The following is a 12,231-nucleotide window of genomic DNA, read 5'->3' as shown; positions in this document are numbered from 1 at the left end:
TAAGAACGCTGTAGGTGTACTTACATTCATGTTATAAATAATTTCTTTTAACTATTCTAGTAGAAAAAATCAAATAAACTGTTTGCCAACAACGTGTTGTCAAATCCTTCCAATTATAATTTCATCACATTCAAATGAGTAACTTAGAAAGGCTCATCCAGTTTTGATTTAATGAAGCCGCCGAAAGCTTCTGCTCCTTCCCCGTTCTCGTCGTATCCCGGTAAGGAACTGCAGCGATCGTACCACGCAGAAACGTTGTCGAACTCACTTAAATCCAATCCGATTTTCTGTAAGTATTGAAAATGGAATTAATATTCCCGACCGGGATACAGGTATCTTATATTATTTCAGTCAAATCATACGTCAATCGTGGAGACGGTTGCCAGAAGACAAAGGTCGGCTACGGTGCAGTTCTCTCCGGTAGTCCAGTCCTGACCGTCGAGATAGCCATCCAATGTTCTCAGTGCATCTTTGATAGCATCCTTCTTCTCCTGAGGGATGCTGGTAGCTGCTTGTCGCATAACCGGAACAACGGCAGAGAATACACGAGCGTACAGCACGGTTGAGTCAAAGTACAATCGCTGATTAACAATACCCCGTAATTTCGGATCTGTGGGATACAGATCACTTTCCGGGTTATACTGCTCCACCAGATAGGTGATGATGGCTTTGGACTCCCACAACACGTACTCGTCGTCCACAATCGTCGGTACGGTGTGCTGGGGGTTGATCTTGATGAAATCTTCCTGCATATGTTCACCGGCCATCAGGTTGAGGACTTTAATCTGCGGATAGAGAGATCAGGTGAGTTTCTATAACGTTGTCATCGCATTGGTATGATGTTAGTTTTTGTAAAGAAAGAGTAGTTATATTTGATGTTTTCTTGATTTGGTTTCTTATGAGACGAAGTCGAAACGCACCCATGTAATAAGTAAGGATTTGTGCCCTTCAAGTGCAAAGACTGGTTTTACCAACAATTTTCGTCCTAGTGAGAAATTTTGGTGTTTACTAATTTTTTTTCTCCTTAGGGTGAAATATAGCATAGTGCTTTCGCATAGGCCTGCTAAGCCAAGACAAGTTTCGGCTTCACTGTGTCTTATCGGCATAAACAGAACTCCTGCTCGGATGGTACATCACGTTTTACCAGTCGTTCGATCGCCACACAAAGTGTGTTTTAGTTTTAGGGATTTGCGTCAAGCCGGCGCTAATCTTTTGCGACAAAAAGTTAGTGTCGTTTTCTGACGAGACGGAGTCGAAACGCACCCATGTAATAAGTAAGAAATTATGGGCGCCATGACGAGGATAGTCGCAGTTTTGTACATTGTTGACCGGGTTTAATCAGCAAAAATACAATATGATTCGTTGAATGGTCTCATAAGCGCTATCTACAAGAATGGCCATAAACTCGAGCCAATCAGTCTTCTTTCCACTTCTGCCGGAGTCAGATCTACAATCAAGCCAAGTGAGCTACAGACCTCTCGATCTACTGTACATTGTCTCGAGAACAAAGGTCGCGGTCGTTGACTTTAAATGGCTCCCCGAATGAGCAACCGCTGATGCTGGAAGAAGATTTCGCTAGAGTTTCGGAAGGTGTTGCACAAAATACAACGGCGCGAGTGCCGGAGGGTTAACATTGTTCAACACGTTAGCGCAAGCCGAGCGTTTCGTTTTGCTGAACAACTAAAAATACATGGATGAAAGTTACAACTTTGGAAATAAGTTTCCCGTATATATTGAAAATGACTATATAGTTGTAAGGCTACCAAATCGTACCCCTCCTGAGCCAATTGCAAAATGCATGTCGCAAAACGCCTCCCGTGGCATGGTAGTCCGAAGTACCTTCTTCCCCCGCAAAGATAACCACAAAGCCACCTGGAGATTACCTGACCAACGCACCGAAAACCAAATCGATCACGTTCTAATCGACGGGCGATTCTTCTCTGATATCACCAACGTTCGTACCTACCGCAGTCCGAGTATAGATTCGGACCATTACCTAGTTGCAGTATGCATGCGCTGAAAACGGTCTCGACGGTGTACAACACTCGTCGTAGTCGGACGCCAAAGCCCAACAGCGCGCAACCGCGGGACGCCGGGGTTGCCCAAGACTACGCACAGCGGCTGGAAGCAGCACTACCCACGGAAGAACAGCTGGGTGCAGCTACTCTTGAAGATGGCTGGAGGGAGATCCGTTCCACCATAGGAAGTACTTCTATCGCGGCACTAGGTACAGCGATTCCGAATCGAGGAAATGACTGGTTCAATGACGAATGTAAGCAGTTAATAGAGGAGAAGAATGCAGCACGGGCGAGGATGCAGCGCGGGCGAAGAAGCGCCAACAGGAGGAACGAGATCGCGAAGCGATGGAACAACTGTACCGCGTAAACGACACACGGATGTTCTACGAGAAGCTGAACAGTTCGCGCAAAGACTACGTTCCGCAAGCCGATATGTGCAGAGACTTAGACGGTAACCTTCTTACGAACGAGTGTGAGGTGTTTGAGAAGTGGAAGCAGTACTATGACGAGCACCACAACGGTGAAGCAGCAGAAGACGATAGGCTGCCGGCCCCTGATCTCCAAGCAGTCAAGGAGGAGATCGGTCGGATGAAAAACAACAAAGCTGCCGGTGTAGATCAACTACCCAACGAGTTCTTAAAATACGGTGGCGAAACACTAGCTAGAGCGCTGCACTGGGTAATCGCCAAAATTTGGGAGGAGGAGACTTCCGGAGTGGAATGGATGGAGGGGGTGTCGTTTGCCCAATCTACAAAAAGGGTGACAAGTTGGATTGCTGCAACTACCACGCGATCACACTACTTAGCGCCGCCTACAAGGTCCTCTCTTTGCCGTCGATTGTCACCATTTGTAAGGGAGTTCGTGGGGCACTACCAAGCGGATTTCATAAGTTCCCGTGCCACCACGGATCAAATATTCGCGATTCGGCAGATTCTGCAGAAGTGCCGCGAATGCAACGTGCCCACACATGATTTGTTCATTGATTTCAAATCGGCATATGACACAATCGATCGAGATCAGCTATGGCAGATAATGCACGAGTACGGTTTTCCGGATAAGCTAACACGATTAGTCAAAATGACGATGGATCGGGTGATGTGCGTTGTTCGAGTATCAGGAACACTTTGAATCTCGAAGAGGGTTACGACAAGGTGATGGTCTATCGTGTCTGCTGTTCAACGTTGTGTTAGAAGGTGTAATAAGGAGAGCGGGGATAGACACGAGTGGCACGATCTTCAGGAAGTCCGTCAAGCTTCTTGGCTTCGCCGACGACATTGATATAATGGCACGGAACTTGCAGGCGATGTCGGAAACGTACATCGGACTGGAGGCTGAAGCCAGCAGGATTGGACTTGCCATCAACGTTTCGCAGACGAAATACATGCGAGGAAGAGGTTATAGAGACGACAATGTGGACCTTCCATCCTGAATTCGGATTGACGGTGAGGAAATCGAGATGGTCGACGAATTCGTGTATTTGGGCTCACTGGTAACCGCCGACAATGGTACCAGATCGTGCCTACTTTGGACTCTGGAGGACGTTCCGGTCAAACAAAATTTCGCCGCCGCACGAAGTTGATTATCTACAAAACGCTGATTAGACCGGTGGTCCCCTACGGCCACGAGACCTGGACTATGCTCGTGGAGGACCAACGCGCCCTCGGAGTTTTCGAACGAAAGGTGGTGGCGTGCAGATGGAAGACGGAGCGTGACGCAGGCGAATGAACCATGAGTTGCAACAGCTGCTGGAAGAACCATCCATTGCGCATACCGCAAAAATAGGACGTTTGCGGGGGGCTGGACATGTCGTAAGAATGTCGGACGACGACCCGGTGAAGATGGTTCTCGAGGGCGACCCTACAGGAACAAGAAGACGGGCACGGTGGATTGACCAGATAGAAGACGACCTGCGGACCCTTCGAAGACCGCGAGGCTGGCGAGAAGCAGCAATGGACCGAGTGGAGTGGAGACGGCTTCTGCATACAGCAAGAGACAACAAGGCTCTAGCTTGAACGGTAAGGTAAGTTTGTCGAAAAACGAAGAAGTAGAATCTGTTACACTTGATACTTGGAGAAAGTTCTTTCTGGGTATTCCTATCGGCGTTTTATAGTGAGGGTGCGGGTCGAAAGGGCTGTGTAGCCCTCCTACTTGACAATAAAACTCAAAACTTATAAAACTACAATTAAACAAACTGTGTTATGCACCCATGAAGTACAAACTCTTACGTGCAAGTATTGTAATCAGACGGCACACCGTGGACAACCTTGTGCGGAAAATGCAGAGAAAAATGCATCTCAATCGATTGCCAACTCATCTACGGCAAACCAACTCAAAACAGCCTGAACCGCAAACGGTGGCCAATTTAGCTGTTTAATGTAGTATTCGGAAGTGCGATACTACGAAGATCTACTGTCCAAAGAACTATCATCAGAAGAACTCATATTGTTTATAGCTTCGCGGATGACGTGGACCTTATTGGTGCCGATCGCAGAGCAGTGGTAGAGGCCTTTGTGACTTATCCCACCGGAAGCCGCGAAAATGGCTCTCTGAACGAGCAACCGCTGGTGCCCTAAGACGATTTCACAAGATTTTAATAGCGGCGTGCGCTTAGTGCACTAACGCGAGTGACAGAAGTTTAAAAGATAAGCTGCGAGAATCAAGTTGACTATAGTCTCGGACAAGACAAAGTACATGGTAGCTGGCAGACCGTTCAAATGTTGTGGAATAGAGTTAACTTCTCATAGTAAATCCACGGAGCAATTTGTCGCAATACTTTTTTTACATGTTCGTCACGTTCGAAAAATGTAGAGCCATTACTGTAAAATTTTCGTTGAAAACGAAACATGCGAAAACCTTCAGTGGCACCATTTTTCTAATATTTTTAGATCTTTTCGTGTCAGTCTAATAAACAACTTTATCATTTTCAATTGGATAATACACTTTTTTCGACACATTTTTGAAACTATCAACGAACGCGATAGTTTAACTCATCGTATCAAAACGTAAGAAAGGCACATTTCCATTGAAACGTACAATAACACAAGGTAACTCAACTTACCTCTACGTCCAGTTCAAGGTTACGTATTACAAGCAAAACGGAACGCGAAGGTGGCGATACCGGAAAATGATACAATACTAAGGGAGCCATAATAGTTGCTGGTTAACCACTACTTTATCGGATCGGAAAAGGGTTCGGTTTGTGTTTATTACTGGTTGTTCGACCACTGGGTTGATACTGATGACAGGAACAGGATTGGGCACTTATATACTAATGTGGCAAAGTTCTTCTACGTAGGAACAATTTCGTGCGAACCGTTGCAGATTGTTCAAGACTATGTTGATGCTAGGCAACCGAAAAATTGATACAAACCGAAGCGGTACCGCTACGGCGAGTTGCTTTAGACTCAATCAAATCAATGTGAATAGAAGCACAAGTTAGCTCTCGTGGGCTCAAGTATGTGTTTTAGATAGTAATTCTTCAACTTTTTTTTATATATAATCGTATTTAACTGATGTCCAAAGAATCCCGACATCACGGTACTAATTATTACAAAGAGGTTAATACCGCTATATACTACTAAAGTTGAAAGTCACGATGAAAGAGGTTTCTTTGGTTGATTCATCGATATTTGCAATACAACTTCTTTTATTTTTTGCGGATTGTATTGCACTATGCTGTACCTCACTAAGACGAATGACCATATCTTAGTCAATATTGAATATAAAACAGGATTCAAGTTAACGTCCAGCAAACGCGCTACGTGTCTAGCAGCGTGGTCTATAAATGAGCATTATAGATTAACCCTGGCTTTCACTTTATCATTGATTGGAACCAGATATCATAAATAAGGATGCCTGAAAGTAGCAAAATATCTATCAATGTACTCAATTATGCTCCAAATTTACACAGCAAAAAGTTTTAGTAGTTGTTTCAATTCTTATGGTGTTCGAGTCCAGGATGCTTTTCAATACTGGATGTGTAAGGGTTAGAATAGAATAGAATTATTTCAATTCTCCAGGCGAACAATTGTTTTCGCTAGATCGTTTTGTGAATTGTGAAATACTCCAATGTGGACCATTTGTCATAGACAAAATCTGGTACGAGGTCACGGAAAGCCGTCAGAGAGAAAAGTATGTGCAGTCGGCCAGTTATTAGAAAAAAAACCTGTTTTAATCCACCTAGATACTATGGTTGAATAGGATCAAGATAATGGTATATTACATATTCAGTACGATTTGCACATACATACAATGGATCCTTGAGATACTATATGTCGACGCTGAAACACTTGAAACCAGCGGCGGATCATCAAGAAGGGCCCGGGGGGTTCGGACTCGGCTGAAAATTTTCAACTTGTTAAGAAATTTTAAATCAGTTTCGATTTTAAAGTAGTTTCAAACTCAAAACCATTTCAAACCAATTTTTTCGCTGGTTTTTATTAAATCCGGTTATTGCGTATTACGTAATGTCTCCATTTGGCCTGTGTTAAGCCAAAGGGGACCAAGCGCCATTTTAAGATACCTGCCTAAAAACGCTGTCACATCCAATTTAATGCTAGTAACACCCACATAAAATTATTTTTGAGTACTCAAATAGTAATTGAAAGCAAATTGGTATCCCTCAACTTTCTCAGTTAATGGCAAGTTATCAAAAAATGATTTTTTGCATGAAAAATACCAGAAAAAAATCATGGCGCTCGGTTCGGTATGGCTTAACGCAGGCCATTTCTAAATCGAAATTTTATTCTGGATCCGGTTCAGCTTCAAACAAAAATATATAATATATAATTAGACGAATTTCGCACCAACTCGAACAAGTGTTGGCAGCACCCTCTCAAATTATGATGCAACTTTCTGTACATGAGAACTTTGTCACAAAAAGCCACTTTGCATACTTTGTTTTTCCAAAAATGATCTAGACTGTCTTTTGAAAAGGGTCAAAAATTTTTACCACTTTTAATCAAATGGATATAGTCTAAAACTGACAACTCCTACAAAAAAATGTAGGAGTGATTTTCAGTACCGAATTTGGTATAGCATCTCGGACTGGACTGGAACGAGGCCGAAGTGATTCGTTGTTTCTACAATAAGTTGTTTGCAACGACGGCAGTTCATGCATCGCGGCACAAAAATGCGAACAGATAGGCTAGTCTTGTTCAAAAGATCAAGGTTTGGCAGAGCAGATTCGGCGAAAGGTTCGAAATGAGGCTGATGGAAAATATGTTGTTTGCATACACTCCTTGATTTTTCCTGAACGTAATTGCTTGCGAACTAGAATTTTCACTGGCTGAAGCAAAGGGTTCTTGAAGGAGCGAACCCCATACTTCACAATTAAGGCCCCTTTTGGAGACTACACCATCAATCTCTACTTCCCGGTCGGGTACATGTACAAGATACTTCTTCGTACACGGCCAAGTAGTATTAGTTAAATCTCGCATATATCGATTATGTTAAATGGCTTTGCCCTCATTCAAGTTTGTTATGAATATGTACCATATTCGTTACTGATACTTTTTGCTTGTATCAGGCAACTAGCAGTTGCGTTTGGTTTAGTTTTCGATAAAAATACGCTAAAAAACTTCAGTTTGGACAAGGAAAAGTTTTTTTTTCAAATAACTTTTTTTCCTTAAAAGTGCCCAACTTGAATTTTTGACGGTACGTAGGGATCATAATTACCTATCTTGGAACAAAATTTCAAATCAAAGATGGGTTTTTTTTTTTGTAAATCGATTTTAAATTTTTAAAATCGATTTTTTTCAGTGTAGGAGACAATGAAGATTTTTTTCAATATTTTTATTCAAAACTTTGACTCATTTTGTGAAAATCACTCCTGCAACATTTTTTTGTAGGATGTCATTTTTAGACTATAGCCATTTGAAAAAAATGGTAAAAAATGTTTGACCCTTTTCAATAGACAGTCTAGTTCATATTTGGAAACACAAAGTATGCAACGTGGCTTTTTGTGACAAAGTCTTCATGTACAGAAAGTTTCATTAAAATCTGATAGGGTGCTGCCAACTCTGAATACAATTTAGCGCGAAATTCGTCATTAGCTTAATCAGCATTAGCTCAATGTTGTATTTCCTTGTCCTTCGTACCCTCCAGGTGAGCCGTACAAACCGGTTGCTGTCGTTAACACATATCTTTCTATGTGAGAAAGGCAAAAATGTGCAAAAAGGTAAAAGGCAAAAAAAGTCCAAAATCCTTTTCCAACCTACAATAAAATATAACCCATTAGTAATCTTTTGGCATATATATTTCATTCAACTTCAATACCATAACCATTCATAAATTACATAACGCTTTTAGGTGGGGGGGGGGGGGGGGTACGTCGAAGTGTGACATGTTGTGACATATGGGAGAGGGAAAGTAGGTTAGAACGTTATGTAACATGTTTTTACTGAAGATTTTTTTGAGGAATTTGTTACGTAATAGGGGAGGGGGCTATAGAGAAATGTGTGATAGTTTGTTACATGAGGGAAGGGGGGAGTCAATTTTGAGCAATTTTTGCATTATGTAATTTTTGAATGGTCCCTAACTCCGCTCATTAGCTTCTGTACGGAAACCCACTTTTTCTTCATGTCTTCCTCAGATTTGGCCTTCTTGCGATGCTTCATTAGTGCCTCCTTCATAATTGTCAGTTCTTTTCGACGGGTCTTAGTTCCGGTGCGTTTGGGGGGGGGGGTCATGTCCTTGGGGATGAAAGTGATCCCTTAAGTTCATAACACTACAGGACAGCATCTGAATAGAGGCACGAAGCTAGATACGGCCAGAAGATCGTAGGGCCCTCGTGTTACTTCAAAAGAGGAAGTGGACACTTCTGTAGACACTCCTTGGAGTAGATCTCCCCGTTTACCATCCTGCTATTCACGAACGGCGCGCTTCGTTTGCCACATGAGCAGATCGCTTGCGAAATCATGTGTTTGTTGGCCAACTTTCTGCTTACTCGCTGGAACATCAAACTTGTGCTGGGCGGTGAAGAATAGTAGCCCCGGAAGTCCACCTTTGATGTAAGTCTCATCCTCCATGGCGAGACAATGAGGCTTCGTCAGCATCTGGGTGTACAGTTTCCGGGCCACCGTATTTTGCCATTCGTCACGATTTGGAGCCTTCTGCATTTTGTACATATGCAGTCCCTCCCGGTCCCATGGCTTGCTGAACGAGGCTCGCTGAACGAAAGACTTGGACAGATTCAACTTTTTCGCAACATCCCTGACCGAAGCATTGGTATTCCGCTTAAACGCTTTTACTACACTCTTGTGATCCTGATCACATTCTAACCGGATTTCTTTCCGTCCGTTCGATGCTCACAGTAGTAACGTTTAATTACACGATTCATCGTTGACAGCACGACTCCGAGTTGTTTTCCGATGTCCCGATGAGAGAGTTGATGATTTTCCAGGTGTTGACGTAAAATCAATTCGCGACGTTATTTTTCAGGTTTTCGCAAAATTGATAACAAATAAAAATACAGTGTGAACAATACACTTTAAACTACTTCTGCCCAATGGGTATTCTTTTCCGTGATGCAATTTTATATGGAATCAAGAACTGTCATGGGTGACCAATGTTATCAAAGCGACTTTGGTTAGTCATTATTGATCTAGACTGGAAAATCCAAGTAATTTTGCACCCATTTTAATATTGCATTTTCCGATATTAATTAATTATTATCATTAGGACACAGTGTGGTCCTAATGATAATTTCTTAATCTATTTAAAAAATCAAATTGTAATCTGCTACGTGGAATGTGAAGATCGAACTCGGTTGACACTTTGTTGAAGGTCCGCTGCAAACCAATGATGGCACCGTTTACTCCATAGTTAGTCCGGCGAAGAGGTAATCGGAGAAATAAATTATAGCGAAGGGCGCGAGGGCGAACGTTCATGTTTATCGCACTGAGAAGCTCGGGGCAGTCAATTCGATCTTGCAAAATATCCGAAATCGTCATAGCACGGAATAGATCCCGTCGCACTTGCAATGTATCGAGTCCAATAAGCAAACCCCGGCTTTCATAACTTGGCAGCTGGTGAGGGTTGCTCCAAGGCAATCGACGAAGGGCAAACCGAACAAATCTGCGCTGTACTGTCTCAATTCGATGGACACCGTTGAGATAATGAGGGTTCCACACAACTGAACAATATTCCAGAGTTGATCGAACGAGTGAGCAGTAGAGAGATTTCAAGCAGTAAATATCTGAAAAGTGCTTAGATATTCTCATTATGAACCCCAAACAGCGTGATGCCTTTGCGACAATATAGCTGATATGCTGTTTAAACGTCAGTTGTTCATCGAGAAAAACTCCGAGATCTTTAACGCAATTCGCTCTGTCAATTGTCATCATTTTTATATCATAATGAAACCAGTTTATATGGGAATTGGCAGTGTGATCCCAATCTTCAACCCGTAGCACCGGAAGCGGAAGTCCGATGAATAAACAAATCAATAGCGACCGACGGGAACCCTTTCGTTTGAGACTAAGTTTGCGCAAATCGGTCCAGCCATCTCTGAGAAACGCACCGAAATAAAAAAGTGCTGCGTCATTTTCGGTGAAAAATTCGGCGAAAAAAATCCAAAAATTGGCTTTTTCCCCGTCGTGAAATGACCACTAGGTGTCATTTCAATTTTGTCTCTACCGAAAAACAATCCGCAAACCAGCCCAACGAATGAGGGCCAAAAAAATACATCCACGTCCCGGCCTAAACTAAACTGCACCTCTGAAAGCCAAACGGAGACAGGTAATCCCCCTACCCCGGGGGGCCAAATTTAAGCCACAGCATCCCCAGATTTTTCAACACAGGCGATGAAATCGATCAGCACACGCTTCTCCAAAGTGCATTTAAGGGTGACCAAACCTTGCACGTGATATCAGGCTCCAGATGGACGCGGATGATGAAATTGAGGACCGGCAGATTCAACGTCTCCGTTTTTTTTTTATTCAAATCGTTTATTTGATAAGGCACGTTGCGTTAGCTTAAAGGTGCCAATTTTGTTTTGTTTTACATTTTAAATTGCTTAAAACTAGGGGATTACATATTGATTTTTTTTTTAAATGAAACTAATGCGATTTTATAGCTATCTTATATATCTACACAAGGGGATAATATTATTTTCGTAAGATTAGGGGGGTCATTTAGTTTTTGTGGCAATATGTATTGACATTTTTATCAGTGGGATAATTGGAGCAAATAATGTTTAACTAAGGGGGACAATTTTTTACGACTAACTTAAAACTAGGAATAACTAGAGGACATGATTGAATTTTGTAAAGATTCGTAATTATAGTTATTTTTTGTGGGGAGTAGAGTTGGGCATTTTCAACGAGATTATATAATATAATAGTTAAAACTAGAAGAGACAAGAAGAGCTAAATGCTTCGTGATGATATGGGGGGGGGGGGGGGGGGTAGGGGTGTTACTTCTGGGTATAAGAGTCAGGGGAGGGAGGGTAGACAAAGATGGCAGAGAGAGAAAATTATTTCAGTTTCAGGCATCGTGAGATCAACGGATGGATCACAAACTCGGATGGCCTTCATCAGGGGAATCATGTACTGGGACGCCGGGTGGTCCTCCTCAAGATGGCAGGGGTTTTTCCAGACGATTTCGTAGTACGGCTCAGATATGGATCGGCTACATTTCGAGTTAAGCGTGTTATGTTCGTGCCGTAGGTCCCGTGTTTGTTGGCTCATTCGATACAGATGCTTTGATACAGGTGGAAGAGGGTTCTGAGAATGATAAGGAAAATAACAAGGGGCAGTTAGACTTGTATATTGATGGTTTTCACAAAGGTGTATAAAAGGGACATATAGAGGACATCGCGGCTTGCCAGCACATCTCGAACCGGGACGTTGGTTGGTCTTCCTCGGGCCCGCAGGGTATCCATTAGCCGAGACCTAGCGGAACTGTACTCGGTGCACGCCCAGACAATGTGCTCGATGTCGTGATAGCCGTCGCCACAAGCGCAGATACCACTATCCACGAGCCCAATGCGCCGGAGATGTGCATCCAGCGTGTAATGGTTTGCCATGAGTCGGGACATCACACGAATGAAGTCACGACCCACATCCATCTCCTTGAACCAAGGTTTCGTCGATACCTTAGGGATTATCGAATGTAGCCACCTTCCCAGCTCTCCACTGCTCCACGAAGTTTGCCAACTTTCGAGGGTTCTCTGATGAGTAATACTGAAAAATTCGCTGAAGCAAATTGGTCT

The 12,231-nt window shown here is 42.9% G+C and overlaps 1 protein-coding gene across 1 annotated transcript; it reads right to left on the bottom strand.

Annotated features, from left to right (window-relative positions):
- Positions 1 to 79: 79 nt before the first annotated feature.
- On the bottom strand, positions 80 to 5,332 carry LOC131682447 (glutathione S-transferase 1-1-like). Its single transcript, XM_058963916.1, has 3 exons — positions 5,077 to 5,332; positions 363 to 785; positions 80 to 287 (listed from the first exon to the last, which is right to left on the bottom strand). The coding sequence occupies exons 1-3, from the start codon at positions 5,164 to 5,166 to the stop codon at positions 144 to 146; spliced, it is 657 nt and encodes a 218-aa protein (XP_058819899.1). The 5' UTR covers positions 5,167 to 5,332; the 3' UTR covers positions 80 to 143.
- Between the last annotated feature and the right edge of the window lie 6,899 nt (positions 5,333 to 12,231).

The sequence above is a fragment of the Topomyia yanbarensis genome, chromosome 2 (assembly GCF_030247195.1).
Source record: "Topomyia yanbarensis strain Yona2022 chromosome 2, ASM3024719v1, whole genome shotgun sequence".
Lineage (NCBI taxonomy): Eukaryota > Metazoa > Arthropoda > Insecta > Diptera > Culicidae > Topomyia > Topomyia yanbarensis.
The sequence above is the reverse complement of the archived record's forward strand: the minus strand, read 5'-3'. Positions and strand labels throughout refer to the sequence as shown.

Excerpts from the sequence above, each read along its gene's own strand:
- LOC131682447 (XM_058963916.1), bottom strand. The coding sequence starts at position 5,166 with ATGGCTCCCTTAGTATTGTATCATTTTCCGGTATCGCCACCTTCGCGT. Across the intron at positions 786-5,076 it reads ACCTTGAACTGGACGTAGAG|ATTAAAGTCCTCAACCTGAT; the intron begins GTAAGTTGAGTT and ends CTCTATCCGCAG. Across the intron at positions 288-362 it reads CAACCGTCTCCACGATTGAC|AAAATCGGATTGGATTTAAG; the intron begins GTATGATTTGAC and ends CAATACTTACAG.